Source organism: Bubalus bubalis, chromosome 21, assembly GCF_019923935.1.
Source record: "Bubalus bubalis isolate 160015118507 breed Murrah chromosome 21, NDDB_SH_1, whole genome shotgun sequence".
Taxonomy (NCBI): Eukaryota; Metazoa; Chordata; class Mammalia; order Artiodactyla; family Bovidae; genus Bubalus; species Bubalus bubalis.
This window is the reverse complement of record NC_059177.1, coordinates 11,673,441-11,692,459: the sequence shown is the minus strand read 5'-3', so window position 1 is coordinate 11,692,459 and position 19,019 is coordinate 11,673,441. Positions and strand designations below refer to the sequence as shown.

The 19,019-nt window shown below is 36.1% G+C and overlaps 1 protein-coding gene across 2 annotated transcripts in view; it reads right to left on the bottom strand.

Moving 5' to 3' along the window:
- The window catches only part of OXSR1 (oxidative stress responsive kinase 1), an 89,013-nt gene that overhangs the window by 23,960 nt on the left and 46,034 nt on the right, over positions 1-19,019 (bottom strand). For both annotated transcript variants that reach the window (XM_006077012.4, XM_025272781.3), the window contains exons 5-8: positions 17,763-17,818; positions 9,024-9,133; positions 6,190-6,291; positions 2,981-3,114 (exon numbers count right to left, since the gene is read on the bottom strand). In XM_006077012.4, coding sequence (XP_006077074.1) covers positions 2,981-3,114; positions 6,190-6,291; positions 9,024-9,133; positions 17,763-17,818 — 402 coding nt within the window. The remainder of the gene's footprint in view (positions 1-2,980; positions 3,115-6,189; positions 6,292-9,023; positions 9,134-17,762; positions 17,819-19,019) is intronic.

Genomic DNA, 19,019 nt, shown 5'->3' with positions numbered 1-19,019 from the left:
ATTAGTGAAATGTTTCTTTTAGAAGCATGATTTCTTAATGGCTTTCAATATATTTGCCATTTAATATTATTTCCCACTAAGTTGGCTTTATCTACTTTAAAGAAGCAAAAAACATACATTTAAACTGACAAATCAAGAACTGTGCTTCTTGCCACATAATCACCTGTAAGTTTTCAACTTAGGTAATTACATATTCTTAAAAAATAATTTCACAATTTCCTTTAAAAAACTGAAGATTCTAAGAGTAATGTATAGTTTCCAAATTTAATCTAAACTTAGTTTTTAACTTAACTGTGCACAGTCTTACTTCATTTGAGTAAAGGCATTGTTGTCAACTTCACAAACTAGTATGAGAATAAAGAATAAACAAATGCTACACTTAAGAAACTGGACCTGATGGATGCCACGTACCTACCATGAAACACTGAACAAGTCACTTCTCTAAGGTTAAGTATTACCTGGCTAAATCCCTAAAAGCAGTGGTTCTTAAACACTGCTGTGCATTATAATATCTGGGAGTTTAAAAAAAAATCCTTTCAACTAAAGAGATGAGGGTCATAATCTAGCTATGTAAGAACAAGGCAGCAGGTAGCTTAGGTTTTGTACTGCCCTCCTGGAATACAGTTGGCATACCAGATGGGAACTGTCACACGAGAGAAATAAACTATCTTACAAATATAAAAACTCCCAGGCTCTTCCCTGTAACAGTTACAGCAGAATCCGTGGGGGCAAACCTGGGTGCGGTTTTTAGAACTCTCCAGGTGGATACCAAAGTGCAGTCAAGCTTGAGAACCAGGGCCTCAGAGGACTCTCATAGAAATCAAAAGACAGATTAAACGTGGAAGTGCTATGCAAACTCAAAATAGACGTTACCATTCCTACTTTTCATTCAGTCACAATTTCAGTATGTTTAACAGTTTAACAACACTGTTTTTTATGATTTGTTCCTTTCTTATGGGCTCACTTCCTCTTTCTAAAATACACTTCAGAGGAGTTCTTTACGTGATAAAACATGACTGGAAAACTCAATTTTTGACTGAAAATTATTTCAGAAATTAATTTCAAATAATTTCAAAAATTATGCTTACTGGTGAATGAGTTTGACTAGATTTAGAGAATTAGAGAATTCTGGATTAACAGTTATTTTCTCTCAGCATTGTTCCACTACAGTGTTTGGCCTTAACTGTTGCTATTGGGGAAGTGGTTTGTCCATCTGCCTGCTATTCCTCAGTTAGGTAATCTGTTCTCTCAGGCTGCATTTAAGACCTTCTCTTTGTATTTGTGTCCACTAGTTTCACGACAATGTATACAAGTGGAAAAAGAGGGGTACTGCTTGGAATCGAGGACAATAATTCCTTAGCCTGAAAATACAGATATCTCATCAATTCAGAACATTCTCGGCCATTATTCCTTCGAATGTTGCTTCCAGGTCACAGTGTGGGGTTTCACTGTGTGTTTGTAATTCTGGATTGTGATCCCTTCAGTGCAAGAATTGCAGCGACCTGGGTGTTGGAAGTAGTCTAACAGTGCAGTTTCTGATTGCTTCTGCCAGAAACAAAACTGGCTTAGTAATAACTGTTTTACTTTCTAATCCTGTGGGTTCCTGGATAATATGGGTATAAATTCAGACTGTAAACCTGCGGAGTGTTGAAGTCAGAGGGCTTGATTATTCAGGAAAGATTTCTGTTGTGTTTGTGTGATGACAGATTTTTGTTGTTGTTGTTGTTGTTGTTCTCTCATCTATCCTTTCACTCAGGATGCATACTTATCAATGTTCTAGCTTTAAGCAGAAATCTCAGTTCAAAATCCCCATATGAGTGAGCCCTGTATCTCATTTTAAGTGCCCACTTGGAAGTTAAAACTCCAAACCAGTAGGTTACTGAACAGGGTCGCACTGAAGGCAGCCACAGGATGAGTTTATAATTCTTGGATTTATGGCTTCCTTGTTAATTCTGGCATCTGAAGACCTGCCTTTATTACAAGTTCATCTCTATTCTTCTGATTTTAAGTTTGACAGATTTGTCCAGAATGTCTAAGTGTTTGTAACAGAACTCTGTTATTTCAGTCAACTAATTTGGGAGAAGCAAAACTGTTCCCTATGTTTTAATACCAGTGTATTAAGAAACAGGAAAAAAGTTCTAAAATGACAGGTTTGAACTTTCCTGCCTATTTTTCTTACCCTTTCCAATATTTGCAACAGTGAATTTTGAAGCCCATTAAATATACTAAAGACATGATCAAGGAAGTCAATTCAAACCTTTTAGTTTTGCTGAGCTTTAGAAAAATCAAAAAAATCTTTTAGTGCTACAAAGCTGAGTGGTCTATATACCACATGAAACAGAAAAATATGACAGAGTGAGAACAGGGCCCAAGACTAGAAATCAGGAGTTTTGACTGACCTCAAAGATAAAAGATTATATGCAATAATCTTTAACTTCTGTGCTTCTGTTTAATTCATAGATACACACATTAGATGATCATGTTTTTTTAACTCACCTGCCATTCAATCTTTCTAGTGTTAATAATAAGCTCTTTGATTTTTTGGTCTACTTAACTAAAATACCTTTCCAATAAGGAAGAAAGTATGACTATTTGACATTAAACATAGTATTTGCTATTTCTCCTGTTAATAAAATCGTAAAGAACATTAAGATACTTGTTTATTTATAACTCTTATATGCAAATTAAAAATAAGCCCTCCCACTAACTTGGCAGCTCATTAACAAATACATTTATAACTCTAAGAAATTAACCAAGAAATAGCTTAACTATTTAGGGTGCACTGTATACTAAAAAGAAGGGAGAAAGTATATAATTCACTATTTTCAATTTAGTATAATGGTCAGTGTATATTTTTTTTAATGTTTAAGTTTAGTTCTTTTGAATTCTCTCACACGTATGTATGTATGCATGTGATTCTTAGCCTTCTGCAATGGTTTATATATTAGATGAAGAGGATAAGTTTTATCTCATATTTTACCTTTTTTCTGGATCTTTTTGAAGGCACAATGAAATCATTTTTCTAAATGATTTTCCATATTTTTTCAGCATTTCTTTATCTTGAACACCAGTTTCCAAAGAAGGAGGATCATTCTGCAGTGTCAGCATTAAAACCTGTGAGAATTTTCAACATATTGTAAACTTCTGAAGATTCAGTAATCAAATATTGTGGCCACAATTTTTCAATATAGACAACCTCCAAACATCTGAGCAGATTTTATTATCTGAAAGTTCACGTCTAGATCAGTTGTTTGGAAACTAGAGCTATTTAGGTGTTTTCCAGATAAATAATATCCTATAGACAGTGGCTTCCCAGGCAATGTGCCTGCAAAGGCTCAACTGTATCAGCACTGTATTATATGTCCTTTAGTTGAAATCTTTCCTTCCTGTCTTCCATCCAATTCTTACACCAGCAAACTTAAAAAAAAAAAAAAAAAAAAAAAACCCACGGCAAAATTAAAGAGTGTGACCTTGCTAACTTTACCTATTCATAGCTGTGTTTCAACTTGACCCCTTGTAACCTGGCCTTCTCTTCCCAGAACGCCTCAAAAACTTCAATCACAGAAATCATTGATGATATCCTAGTTAACAAAGCTATAGCCGTTTTAGTTTGCACTCTTCCTACCTTCCCTGCAGCAATTGTCCATCCTGAATCTCTTCCTTCTTTGACTTACATGGCAACCCACTATCTTGATGCATAGAGACATAAGTAACAAAGGATATGAAGGATATGAATAGGTTATTAAGTAATCATATCCTATTAATATGATGCAATTTGGGGTGATTTTCTATACTGTTTGACTTTTTAATAAAAGCATAACCCATTTTTCTAAGCACAAAGTCAAAACCAAAATCAAAATCAAATTATTATTTGCTATTCAGATTTAATTTATATTTACTAAAAGGGGATTACTAAGGTTGCAAGTATTTCTCATTTTGAGCAAATAGGTTATTAACATGTGTATGTCTGGCTACAATTTCAGGAGTCACTGCCTACAATAATATAAAGTAAACCTCGTTTTTCTCCCTGACCTCCTTTCAAGAATAAGCCATTTCTTGTGCCTCAAAATAACCTCCCACCTAACAGTTATAAAGAGCAATCCTTTTCAAAACCTTGTGAATATTCATTTACACCTAGCAATCTTGACCTTTAGGAAAAAACCAAGGCCTTGCACTGTTTATAATAGCCAGGACATGGAAACAACCTAGATGTCCATCAGTAGATGAATGGATAAGAAAGCTGTGGTACATATACACAATGGAATATTACTCAGCCATTAAAAAGAATACATTTGAATCAGTTCTAATGAGGTGGATGAAACTGGAGCCGATTATACAGAGTGAAGTAAGCCAGAAAGAAAAACACCAATATAGTATACTAACGCATATATATGGAATTTAGAAAGATGGTAATGAAAACCCTGTATGGGAGACAGCAAAAGAGACACAGATGTATAGAACAGTCTTTTGCACTCTGTGGGAGAGGGAGTGGGGCATGATTTGGGAGAATGGCATTAAAACATGTATAATATCATAGAAGAAATGAATCGCCAGTCCAGGTTCGATGCAGGCTACAGGAAGCTTGGGGCTGGTGCACTGGGATGACCCAGAGGGATGGTATGGGGAGGGAGGTGGGAGGGAGGTTCAGGATTGGGAACATGTGTACACCCGTGGCAGATTCATGTTGATGTACGACAAAACCAATACAATATTGTGAAGTAATTAGCCTCTAATTAAAATAAATAAATGTAATTTAAAAAAAGGCCTTAGAGTATCACTAACCTTTCAACCATCAAACATAAAGGTTAAAAAATATATATACACATTTTGAATATGGATATACAGAGAGGTTTTTCATACTATCCTTACTGATTTTGTCTCTCTCTACGTTTTTAGTGCCTTAAAGGGGACAGAGTAACATTTTAAAGGTTCGAAAGTGCTCCAAGAACATAGATACATGAATATCACTATGACAAAAATTCACAATGGTGCTCATCATTTTAAGGCATTTTGTAAAGCAGGCAAGTAAAACTATAAACAATGGCTAGAGCTACAAACAGACACATAGAATTCATGTGCATATTCTCACTTGGGGGTCACACAGATGAAAATGGTTGCCAACAGTATTGGCAGGACCATCTTGAAACACAAAAAACTCATTTATTACTAATGTTGGGGACATTAGGATTAACAACTACATTTTGGGTAACTACTCCCTCAGGATGGGGGCTTCCCAGGTGGTGCTACTGTAAAGAACCTGCTTGCCAATGCAGGAGACGCGAGAGACACAGGTTCAATCCCTGGGTCAGAAAGATCCCCTGGAGTAGGAAACGGCAACCCGCTCCAGTATTCATGCCTGGATAATCTTACAGAGGAACCTGGTGTGCTACAGTCCATGGCATCATAAAGAGTCGGACACGACTGAGCAACTAAGCACACACACACTTCTTCAGGATGTAACAGGCCTTTAAATAAAAGACGCTTAATGTCTCACCACAAAGCAAACTTCTATTCAATAACAAAGAAAATAATACATATGTATGGCACATGAACAATTTGCATGGATCTAACATATAAGAAGCACTTAAAAACAGTGGGTGACACAGATGAGTGCTCAATGAATGTTAGCAATAATTACTATTAACATGGAACTCTTCCAACAACCTTAAGAGGTAGAAATGATCATCATCCCCACTGAGGCTGCTCTACACAGGTGTCTGTGGGGAACACATACTAAACCGAGACTGATTAGAGAAAAACATCAAACTAGTTACACAGTCAGGAGATGGTGGGTCATCAAATAAGGTCAGTTACAATGTAAAGCTACCCAGTATTACATACCAAATATCTAAAAGAGATTCTAACTGCTAAAGAAGTTAGAAGGAATGCAGGGCAGAATACAATGGATAAGAATGTCAAATGATCCCACAAACACAAGAGCTCCAGCTATGTGTGTTATTTACATGCAAATGGAGGATAAAACGCTAATATGAATGGCTGAGTTACTGTAAATGAGGACAATTACTATTTTCATAAACTCTTACATTCATATAGTGCTTTTTAATATAAAAATACTTGTTCATATACTAATAAATCTACATAATTCTTAAAAAACAATGTCACATGAGGTGAGCCTCTGACAGAGAACTGAGACATGAGCTGGCAGGGTATTATGGATAGCAGCCTCACCTTCATCGGCGGGTACTTATGGTAAGGAGCTGCCCCCGTGGCCAGTTCAATGGCTGTGATCCCAAAACTCCAGATGTCAGCTTTAAAATCATAACCACGAACCTGGACAGAATAGAGAGATGTACAAGATTACTTTTACCACCCAGGAGTACTTTCAAGATAGCTTCTAATATGTATCAAGAACCACAGACTTTAAGCTGATAAAATATAATCTAAACTAGGCAAAAGCTAAATTTACTTGGTAAGAGGAAAAAAGAAAAAACTGAATGAATGTCCAGCATCAATGGGGAAATGGTTAAGTATTGTATATTCACTTAGAGAAACATTATACATTCAACTAAAAGCAATATTAATGAATCCTATATGAAAATATGGAAAACCACTCCATGATATAATATGAGAAAGCACTTAAGAAAGAAGATTACAATATTCTTCAAAAGTGTTGATACTATTACAAACAGGTATACAATCTATTAAAGAAAAAACTAGAAAGACCTAGAACAAAAATAAAAGCTTGGCAGTCTTTTGTTTTCCAAATTTCCTATGTTACAATATTATTTTATCACCTTAATTTTTGGAGTGAAAAAAATTACAAGGGTAAGAATATTTTAAAGTTGCTCGTGTGAATATGTTGCCAAATTTCTCTCCTTTATACTGTCACCAGCATGTTATAAAATTAAATACTTTAATTTTCTATCCTAAGCAATATAGGAGCAGAAACAGGATTTGGGAATGTGTGGTTTGAAACCTAAAATTAAAGCTCCATATTATATACTGCCTCAACATGGAATAAATAGAAGGACCTGTAATGACCTAAGTGAAAGTTCCCTACCCCACTGTCCTCCCAAGGAGAATGTGCCCTAGGCCCCAAGCCCTGCTTATCAAATGATCAGGTGCAGTTCCTCTTTATTCCTGAGAAGCAGGTTTCTGCTCCCTGCCAGCCCTTAGAAAACAAGCCAATCATACCTTCACAAGGAAACCAAAGGGCACATCACTTTCTTGATACTACAAAGCCTGTCTCCTGTAGCAACTGTTCATTCCCTTCCTAAGTGCAAACCCGTAAGGCATGCAGCGTCCTGTGCCTCCAGGTATGCGTACAAGCAAATAATAAATTGCGGCCAATCTCATCAGGCCCAGTGTCAGGTACCTGCATGCTCAGCCATCTCCATAACCCTAGTGTGGGAAGTCTTGACCCACACTAAGGTCAATACAGGCATTGTAACAGAATGAAAAGTAGATTCAGTTCTACATACAGAGTTTGACATAAGACACTTATGTAAAACACCTACAGGGAGTTGGAATACCTACCCAATTTTATAAAACAAGACTCAACTGGATACAATTTATAAATAATGAACAATGAACAGGTGGGAAGTAGAGACAGAAACAGCAAGTATGTGTAGTCAGAGATGAGGTGCTGGGAAGCAATGTTGCTTGGCAGTAGAAGGAAAGCCAGAGAGAAGTCAGAGAAATGGCCTAATAAGCAGGAGAATGAGGAAGCTAAAGATGTCAGTAAAGGGCATGCCAGTCAGAATGGCTGCTAAAAGAAAGTCTATAAACAATAAATGCTGTAGAGGGTGTGGAGAAAAGGGAACCCTCTTACACTGTTGGTGGGAATGCAAACTAGTACAGCCACTATGGAGAGTAGTGTGGAGATTCCTTAAATAATTGGAAATAGAACTGCCATATGACCCAGCAATCACACTGCTGGGCATACACACTGAGGAAACCAGAACTGAAAGAGACACGTGTACCCGAATGTTCATCGCAGCACTGTTTATAGTAGCCAGGACACGGAAGCAACGTAGATGTCCATCGGCAGATGAATGGATAAGAAAGCTGTGGTACATATACACAATGGAATATTACTCAGCCATTAAAAAGAATACATTTGAATCAGTTCTAATGAGGTGGACGAAACTGGAGCCTATCATACAGAGTGAAGTAAGTCGGAAAGAAAAACACCAATACAGTACACTAACACATATATATGGAATTTAGAAAGATGGTAACAACGACCCTGTATGGGAGACAGCAAAAGAGACACAGATGTAAAGAACAGTCTTTTGGACTCTGTGGGAGAAGGCAAGAGTGGGATGATTTGACAGAATAGCATTGAAACATGTATATTACATGTGAAACAGATCTCCAGCCCAGGTTTGATGCATGAGACAGGGTGCTCAGGGCTGGTGCACTGGGATGACCCTAAGGGATGGGATGGGGAAGGAGGGGTTCAGGATGGGGGACACATGTATACCCATGGCTGATTCATGTCAATGTACGGCAAAAACCACTACAATACTATAAAGTAATTAGCCTCCAATTAAAATAAATAAATAAATTAAAAAAAAAATGTGAGTAAAGGGGAAAAGGTCAACAGTTTCAAATGCCACAAAGAGAATAAAACAAGGAGAAAAATATGAGCACTGGATTCTAGAATTAGCAGTTTCCTTCCATAAGGTGATGGGATGAGTGACATAAACTGCAGTCTGTTTGACACAACCAGGAAATAGGGATGTGGGGAAAACTAGTCCTTCAAAAGCCATGTGTAAAAAGATCAGGTCATTTTACTTGTACTAAGGATTTGCCATTAAATCAATCTTAATTATACTATTCCTTAGGTTGCCTTTGTATAAATCTTGAGATTAATATGTGTTTTGCTAAGTTCTAGAGTTTGGGGTTTATTTTTAAGCATGATGCCAAGTCTTAAACAAGGAACAGAAGCATGTTTCCCAAAGCTAACCTAGCAGACCACTCGAAAGCAAACACTGCTCAGTTTTTTTTAATTTTGTAAAATAACTCAAATCACTGTAAAAAGACAAAAGACCCAGTACCTGTTCCATAACTTCAGGCGCCATCCAGCAAGGTGTTCCAACAAAGGTTTTTCTCACTTTATTTCGAGTAATGTCACCACCAGTTGCTAAAAAAGCACTAACTCCAAAGTCTAAAACAGAATATAACAGCAGGGGATTAAAAGTACAGTAACTAACATAAATACATAGGAAAATAATATAATTATGGTCCTACATACATAGTACGACCTTTTCTCATCTTTCTGCTGAACTTCTTGACTAAATTAACATATAGCTTAATGGGTTCCTCATTCTATTCCTCTCCACCTCCACACACCATCTCCTCAGATTTTCCTCCTTGCTCCAATGCATTCTTTTCATTTTCCCAAACTGAAACTCTGTATCAATTAAACAATAACTCTTACTGCCCCTTCTCCTCAACCCCTGGCAACAACCGTTCTACTTTCTGTCTCTATAATTTTGACTACTCTAAGCATTTCATGTAAGTGGAACCATACAGTATTTATCTTTCTATAATGGAGTTATTTTATCTAGCACAAGATCTTCAAGGTTCATTCATGTTCTAGCATGTGTCAGAATTTCCTTCCTTTGGAGGCTGAATAATATTTAATTTATGTACATACCACATTTTGTGTATACATTCATCCACTGATGGACACTTAAGTTGCTTCCCTATTTTAGCCATTGTAAGTAATGCTGCTATGAAAATGGGTATACAGATAGCTGTTTCAATTCCTGCTTTAGGTTCTTTGGGGTTATATATTCAGAAGTGGAATTGGTGGATCATACAGAATTTTTAATTGATTTAAGGAACTGCCATACTGTTTTCCACGAGAACTCTACCACTTTATGTCCCTACCAATAGTGAACAAGGATTCTGATTTCTCCACATCCTTGCTATTTTGTATTTTTTTGATAAATAGCCACCCTAATGGGTGTGTTATTATCTCCTTCTAGTTTGACTTGTATTTTTTCCCTGATGATTAGTGATACTGAACATCTTTCATGTGCTTTCTGAACATTTGCATATCTTCTCTGGAGAAATGTCTATTCAAATCCATTTTAAAATTGATTTTGTTGTTACTGTTGAATTTAAAGAGTTCTCTGTATATTCTGGATATTATAAGTCTCTTGTCAGATACATGATTTGCAAATATTTTCTCCCATTCTGTGGGTTGCCTTCTTCCTCTGTGGATAGTGTCTTTAAGTGCACAAATTTTTAAAATTTTCATGAAATCCAATCTATTTTTTTTGTTTTCTGTTGCCTGTGCCTTTGGTGTCATATCTAAGAAATCACTACCAAATCCAGTGTCATGAAACATGTGCCCTGTTTTCTTCTAAGAGTTTTATTGTTTTAGGTCTTTATATTAGAGTCCATTTTCAGTTAATTTTTGAATATTGTGTTAGGTAAGGGTCCAAATTCATTCTTTTGCATTGGGATATTTAGTTTTCCCAGAACCATTTGTTGAAAAGACTTTCTCCACTGAATGGCCTTGATATCCCTGTCAAAAATCATTTGATCATATTGTACGAGGGTTTATTTTTGGGCTTTCGATTCTATTCCACTGGTCTTTATGCCAATTTTTATACCAACAACATATTGTTTCTATTACTATTGCTTTGCAATAAGTTTTAAAATCAGGAAGTGTGAATCTTCCTACTTTGTTCATTTTTTAAAAGACTGTTTTGGCTACTTGAGGTTCCTTAAGCTTCCATATGCATTTTAGGATTTTTTTTCTATTTCTGTCCCCGCAAAAAAGTTATCGGGGTTTTGACAGGCATTGCACTGAATCTGTAGATTACTTTGGGTAGTACTAACTTTTTTAAACAATGATAAGTCTTCCAATCCATGAACAGGAGGGATGTGTTTCCATTTATTTACATCCTCTTTAATTTCTTTCAGCAATGTTTTATAGTTTTCATTGTACAAGTATTTCACCTCCTTGGTTATGTTAACTTCTAGGTATTTTAATTATTTTTGATGCTACTTGTATATAGAATTGTTTGTAATATTTTTCTGATTGTTCATTGTTAGTGTAGAAAATGCAACTGATTTTTAAGTGCTGACTTTTTATTCTACTTTGAAAAGTTCATTTATTAGTTAAGCAGGTTTTTTTTTTATGTAATGTTATGCTTAGGGTTTTTCTGCATGTAAGATCATAGAATCTGCAGAGATAAATTTACTTCTTTCTTTTCAGTCTGAAGGTCTTTTATTATTTTTCTTGCTCAATTGTTCAATTTAGAACTTCCAGTAGTACTACGTTGAACAGAACTAACACATTCTTCCTGTGTTCCTGAACTCAGAGGAAGAGCTTTCAAGTCCTTCATCACTGAATATGATATTCACGGTAGGTTTTTCATATGTAGCTTTTACTATGCTGAGGAAGTTTCCTTCTGTTCCTACTTTGTTGCATGTTTCTATTATGAAACGGTGTTGTGGTGGTGGTTTAAGTGGTGCCTGACTCTTGCAAACCCATGGACTGCAGCCTGCCAGGCTTCTCTGTCCATAGGATTCTTCAGGCAGGAATACTGAAGCAGGTTGCCATTTCCTTCTCCAGGGGATCTTCCCAATGCAGGAATCAAACCCAGGTCTCCTGCACTGCAGGCAGATTCTTTACCAACTGACTATGAGGGAAGCCCATGAAAGGGTGTTAAATTTTCTCAAATATCTGTGGTGCACTGAGATAACCATGCGGGTTTTCTTTTTCTCTTTGTTCTGGTAATCTCATGTGTAACACTGATTTTCAGATTTTGAACCACTCTCGCATTCCAAAGAAATTCTACTTGGTCCACTTAATATGCTACTGAATTTGATTTGCCAATAGTATTTTGCTGAAAATATTTACATCAATGTTTATAATAGATACTGGTCCATAGTCTTCTTTTCTTGGGTTAGTATCTCTGCCTGACTTTGGGAATAGGGTAATTTTGGACTCAATAAAATGAGTTAGAAAGTGTTTCTTTCTTTTCAAATTTTTGGAAAACTTTGAGGAAGGCTGTTAGTTTTTCTTTAAATGTCTGACAGAATTTACCAGTTAAACCACTGAGTCCAGTCTTTTTTTTTTTCTTAGTCCACCTAGCTAAAGGAATGTCAATTTTGGTGATCTTCTCAAAGAATCAACTTTTGGTTTCATCAATTTCCTCTATTGCTCTTCTATTCTCTATATCCTTTTCTCAACTCTAAATTTTATTATTTCTTTCCTTCTGCTGACTGAGGGTTCAGTTTCTTCTTTTTCTGGTTCCTAAAGCTGTGAAGTTAGGTTGTTGATTTGCTAGCTTTCTGTTTTTCTTAAATAAAGCATCTAAAGCTACAAATCTGCCCCTTAGCAATGCTTTCACTGTGTCCCATGAGTTCTGGTATGGTTGTGACTTTGTTTTCATTAATCTCTAGCTTCTTGTGTGATGTCTTCTTTCATCCACTGGTTGTCAAAATCTATTTGTCAATCTATTTTTGTTTAGTTCCACAAATTTGTGAATTTTCAAGTCTTCTGTGGTTGGTTTCTAGCTTTACCTCATTGTGATAAGAGAAAATACTTTATATGATTATCACTTAATCTGTGGCCTAAAAAATGGTCTATCCTAGAAAATGCCCCTTGGACACCTCAGAAGAATGTGTACACTGTTCTTATTGGGTAGAGTGCTTTGTATATGCCTGTTAGATCTAGTCAATGTGTTGTTTAAGTCTTCTATTTCCTTACATTCTGTCTGTTCTACCCATTATTAAGACCGGAGTACTAAAGTCCCCAACTATTACTATAGAGCTCTCTACAGTTCCTTTTAGTATTACAGAGCTATCTACAGTACCCTTCAATTCTGTTACTTTTTGCTTCATATATTTTGCTGGTATGTTAATATGTGCATGAATGTTTATAACTGTTTATCTACTTACTATATCTATTCAATCTTTTATTAATATATAATGTGTTTTTGTCTCTTACAACCTTTTAAATATAAAGTCTATTTTGTCTGATATTAGAGTAGCTACCCTGTTCTCTTTGGTCACTATTTGCATAGAATATATTTTCCCATCCTTTGCTTCTAATCTCTTTGTATCTTTGTATCTATAAGCAAAGTGAGTTGCTTATAGACACCATATAGTTGGATCATGTTTTTAACCATTCTTTTAATTGGATAGTTTATTTACATTTAAAGCTATTATTGATAAAGAGGGACTTACTTCTATCATTGTGTTATTTTTTTCATATGATTTAAAGCTTTTGGGGGGCTTCCCAGGAGGCACCGGTGGTAAAGAACTGCCCTGCTAATGCAGGAGCCATAAGAGACATGGGTTCGATCCCTGAGTTGGGAAGATCCCCTGGAGGAGGGCATGGCAACCCACTCCAGTATTCTTTTTTTTATTTAATGTATTTGTTTGTTTATTTGTCTGTATTGGGTCTTAGGTGCTCCTGGGCTCCTCTAGTTGCTGTACATGGGCTGGAGGCAAATGTGATCTTAGTTCCCTGACCAGGTATCAAACCTATATCCTCTGCATTGGAAAGTGGATTCTTACCCTGGACCACCAGTGAAGTCCCCACTCCAGTATTCTTGCCTGGAGAATCCCTGGACAGAGAAGCTACGGTACATAGGGTAACAAAGAGACACAACTAGAAGCAACTTAGCATGCGTGTTAAGTTGCTACATGCAACTTAAAAACCAAACAACAAAAAAATTTGTTCCTCATTTCCTATATTACTTATTTTGTGCTTAACTTTTTGCTGTAAAATGCTTAAAATTTTTCCTCATTTTAAAAATTTATATTCTATAGCTATTTCTTTATGGTTACCATGGGGGTTACACTTACCACGCTGAAGTTTTAACACTCTAATTTGCATTTACACCAGCTTAACTGCAATAACATACAAAAACTTTTTTCTTTACAGCACTATTCTTATCTCTTCAGGTTGTTGTTATCACAGAATTACATCCTCATAAACTGTGTGCTCAAAAACATAAACTAATCATTCTTTTAAATGCATTAGTCTCTTAAATTATGTAGAAAAGAAGATGTGGTGTTACAAACCAATGCTATTGTAATATCAAGTTTTAGACCAATAACTGTTTTCTGTAACGTGTTAGTCTCTTAAATTATGTAGAAAACGAAAGTGTAGTTACAAACCACCGTTACAATAATAGTAGTTTTTTTATATACCCATGTATCTACCTTTATTGAGTTCTTTATTTCTTCATACTGCTTGGAGTTATTATCTAGGGTCCTCTCATTTTATCTTGCAAAACTCCCTTGAGTATTTCCTGCAGGGCAAGTCTAGTGGAAACATATTCCCTCAACTTTTGTTTATCTGGAAATGTCTTAATTTCTCCCTCACTTTTAAAAGGATTCTTGGTTGACACTTCTTTTCTTTCAGAACTTTGAATACATTGTCCCTCTGCCTTCTGGCCTCCAAAGTTTCTGATGAGAAGTCTGTCTTATTTAGGACACCTTGTATGTGATGAGTCACTTGTCTTTTGCTGTTTTTACGATTCTTTTTCTTTGTCTTTCTTAAGTTTGATTATAATGTGCCTCTGTGAGTCTCTCAGAGTTCACTTTAGCTGGAGATCACTGAGCTTCTCAGACGTTTATATTCATGTTTTTCATCAAGTTTGAGATGTTTTCAGCCATTATTTCTTCAATTACTCTCTCTGCCCCTTTCTTCTCCATCAAGGCCTCACATAATGTGGATGTTGGTCTGCTTAATGATATCCAAATAGACCCGTCAGGCTCTATTCACATTTTCAATCATTTTCCTTTCTGTTCCTTGGAGAAGGAAATGGCAACCCATAAATCTGTTCCTTAGACTTGATAATTTCCATATTCAAGTTCACCAATTATTTCTTCAACCAGATCAAATCTGCATTTAAATCCTTCTAATAAGTTTTTCATTTCACAATTCAAGTTATTGTACTTTTTAGCTCCAGAATTTCTTTCTTGTTTCAAGTCTTCTCTCCTTATTGATATTTAGATTTTATGAACAATTGTTGCTTTGAGTTTTTCCGTATCTTTTAACTCTCTCAACATCTTTAAGATGGTTGTTTTTAAAGTCCAATATATCTGCCATCGAACCCTTTTCAGTGATGGTTTCCTTTGAATAGATCATACTTTCCCGTTTCACTGAATGTCTTGTGATTTTTGCTGTTGTTGTTGTTATTGAAGATGGACATTTGAGTCTAATAATATGCTAAAGATGGACATTTGAATCTAATAATATGCTCACTCTGGAAATCAGATTCTTCTCCTTCCCTAGGATTTGCTGTTTTTTGTTATTGTTTTGTTTTTTTAGGTTGTTGTAGGCTGCTTCTGTGTCAAGCATTGGCCTGAAATGTAAACTTAAGGCCTTCTCAGATCTTTTCTGCATCTTTTCCTGAGAACAAACATTCACTTTTCAATTTTCCCTGCAAATATTGCTTTTGTTTTGGTTTTGTGGCCACATCACATGCCTTGTGGGATCTTAATTCCCTAATGAGGGATGGAATATAGTGCCTTGGCAGTGAAAGTGCAGAATCCTAACAACTGGACCCACAGCAAAGTCCCTGTAGTTATTTTTTATTGTCCTAGTCTTTAAGGTTTGGCTTCAAAAAGGGGAACAGGAGAGAAACGAAGGAAGGAAAAAAAGGCAATGACCTGTTCAAGTGCCCTGGAAATCACGTAGAAAGGAGGAGCTGTAACAACAATGGCTGCCTGTCTCTTTGTCTGCATCTCTGAGATCAGAAGCTGCAATTAGTAATCAGAGCAGATGCTGCTGCTACTTCAAAGGACAGGGTCCTTTCTGCCCACCATAGTTCCTGCAAGTTGTGTGCAAGTTGGTCCAAAAACATGCATAGCTGCCTGCCATGTGGCTGATGGGTAAGAAATGAGCAGCTCTGAAACCGACCAAAATTAACTGCAATTTACCTTCCAAGTCTTGTCCTAAAAGTTTCAAGCAATCAATGAGATGCAGAATTTCAAAACAGTTACACTAGACAGATTCTGCCAATTCAACTGTTGTCTAGGTGGAGAGAAGATTCTTGGTGCTTCCTACTCTACCATTTTCCTAGAATTCCTTCTTTTTTGTTCCTTACCACTTGATTTTGCTTCTCTACCCAATACAGCATAATTGTGCCTGGTTTTGAACTTATATAAATGGAGTCACAAGTTATATATTCTATTTTGACTAGCTTCATTCACCCTATGTTTTTATAATTTGTTTAATGCTTCTGTACACAGCTGGAGTTTTCTTCATTTTCATCAGTACCAAGTTCAAGTGCGTGTGTGCTCAGTTGTGTCCAACTCTTCGTGAGCTCATGGACTGTAGCCCGCCAGGCTCCTCTGTCCCTGGGATTTTCCTGTCAAGAATACTGGAGTGGATTGCCATTTCCTCCTCTAGGGAATCTTCCCAACCCAGGGACTGATCGAACCCACGTCTCTGGTGTCTCCTGCACTGGCAAGCAGATTCTTTGCTACTGAGCCACCAGAGAAGCCCATTATACAGTATTCTAAAGTATAAATCAAGTATAATTTACTTATACATTCTACTAACAAAAGGCTTGGTAATGTTTCAAACTTTCAGTGCTTATTAGCATTATGGCACACTGAAGTATGAGTTTCTCTACACCATAGATTTAGAAGCTAAAGTCTCTGGGTATGCATATCTCCAACTTATTAAAGTGTTCCTACTAGCTTATATTCTCACCATCAGAAGGTGAGATTCTCTCTTGCTTTACACTGGTAACTAGTACTGTCAGATGTGTTTGCTACATCAGTCAATACAATGTGATTTCCCAATGTTATTTTATTGTGCATTAATTGCTAACTAGTTGAGATTGTACACCTTTTACTATATTTATGTTTTGATGTCTTCATTTGAGGTTATTTGACTTTTCCTTAATTAGTTCTTTGTATATTCTATATTTGAGCCCCTTGTCAAGTTATTCATGCTGCAAATAACTTATCTACTTTGTGGCTTTGCTTCTTTACTTATTAATGGTGACAAACTGTTCTTCTTTTGATGAACAACAGTTGCTAATTTTACAGGAGTTAAATTTATCAATCTTTTTCTTTATGTTAGAACATTATGGCTTAGTTAAAGTATTCCCTTACCTGAGGACATGAAGATGTGTGCCTAAATTTTCTTCTAAAGCTGAAGAAATAATTCAAGGTTTGGGTAGTTATCTTCCTCCTGCCAAACACCTGACTGTTCCAGCAGTGTGGGACCAAGCTGAGATTTTCTCAGATGATCTGCTTGCTCAACAGTCCTGCAGTTCAGCCATTCTGGAGTCTCACCCTGGGGGAGGGGGCATTTCACCAAGATACCAACACTGGAAGGCCTTGGACTCTAACTCTTATCTCTTCAACTCTGAATCTACCAATATACTTCCACCTCTCAGATGTGTCTTCCTAACTGGAAAATAACCCATTTCTCCCAGAAGAGAAGTATAACTTCCCTAAAGCACATTTATTAAACACAATGAAGTTTCTTGACTACCTCTCCTTTAGAGGAAAGTTAAAGAATGGTATAAGAACCCACAGAAGATGACTCTAACGGGAGTTAGGAATAGATAACCATAGTTAAGTAGTGGTTAGAAAATGCCTGAGACTGAAAATGAAGAATGAGTAGTGGAAGATACCTTGAGTCAGCAGGGATATATCAACATAGTATGTGTGACCAGAGATGGTCCAGGATACAGAAGAGAAAACTGACTAAGTAAACACAGAAGATAAGTAATGCTGTTCTATCAGCCATTAAGCTAAAATAAAAAGATAAAATAAAAAGAAATACTAATCAGTACCTGCAATCTGTACCGAGCCATCTTCTCCAAGAAGAATATTGCCAGCTTTCACATCTCTGTAAGGAAAAAAAAATTACTTATTAAAAAACACTTATTCTTTGGAGTTACATAATTTAAGAAGTTCAATATATTCACCACAACACTGGTAATATTTAAATGCTTTAATGAAAAATTGCATTTAAGAGTATTAGGGCCAATAGCAGAATTTTTAAAATTGTAGTCACTTGTACTAAAATCCAAACACGGTAAATAGAAAGCTATAGTAATACATAGCTTTTACTAGTAAATCTGGAAAAACTCAAGATCATTAAATATTTGACTGAGATAACAGTGGCTAAAGAATGTGACCCTCACGCTCACCTTATCTACTTTTTAAAATACACTGATTTTTCTACACTTTATGAACAAAATTTTACAATGATCAGTATGTGGCTGGTAACAGGGACTATTCTATGCTTGTAGCATAAAGATATAATATAAATTATTCAAACATATCTATAGTCTTATTAGTAACTAAAACAACTCAAGTAATACATAAATACATTCCTGTTATAAAAACCTAAACATCACTGAAAAGGTCAAAATCCCTTTTGACTACTGTTCTCAGGTCTAATATTCTCTACAAAGTTTCCAACCATTATCAGTCTAGTTAATAGAATATGTTCCTGCGACATATCTGAGCTTTTCTTCCAACATAAATGATATTGTACTATCCATTCAAATATACAACATGTTTTTCTCATGCAATAATGTGTCAGTAGAATCTGCAAAATTTACATTCCTCAACTCCCATGAGTAATCCATTTCTTTGATAACCTAGAGAAACTCTCACAAGGCACACAGAATGTACAAGGGGGTTGTCTATATAGTACTGTCTGAAGTAACAAATCAAAAATGGCAACAATCTAGAAAGTCAACAGTAGCAAAAAGGTTAAATTTAATGTTACATCCATGAAATTTATTAGTCAATCAACATGTTATGACTTCAAATGCCCTCTACCACCTAATCCACACTGCCAGTGAACACTTCAAACAGGACCGTGCATTGTGTGTGCCACCATTAGTTACACACTCACAGGCATGAACACATCTTTCCATACACACCAAAAGGAACACAAGGAATTTAGGTTTTTTAAAGGAGAGGAGTAGGACCAGAGTCAAGGGGAACAGTGTTTGACTGTCCTATGGGAGTGGACTCACCTACTTATTTCATAATTAAAAATAAATATAATTAAACAAACACAAGAGAGCCAGACC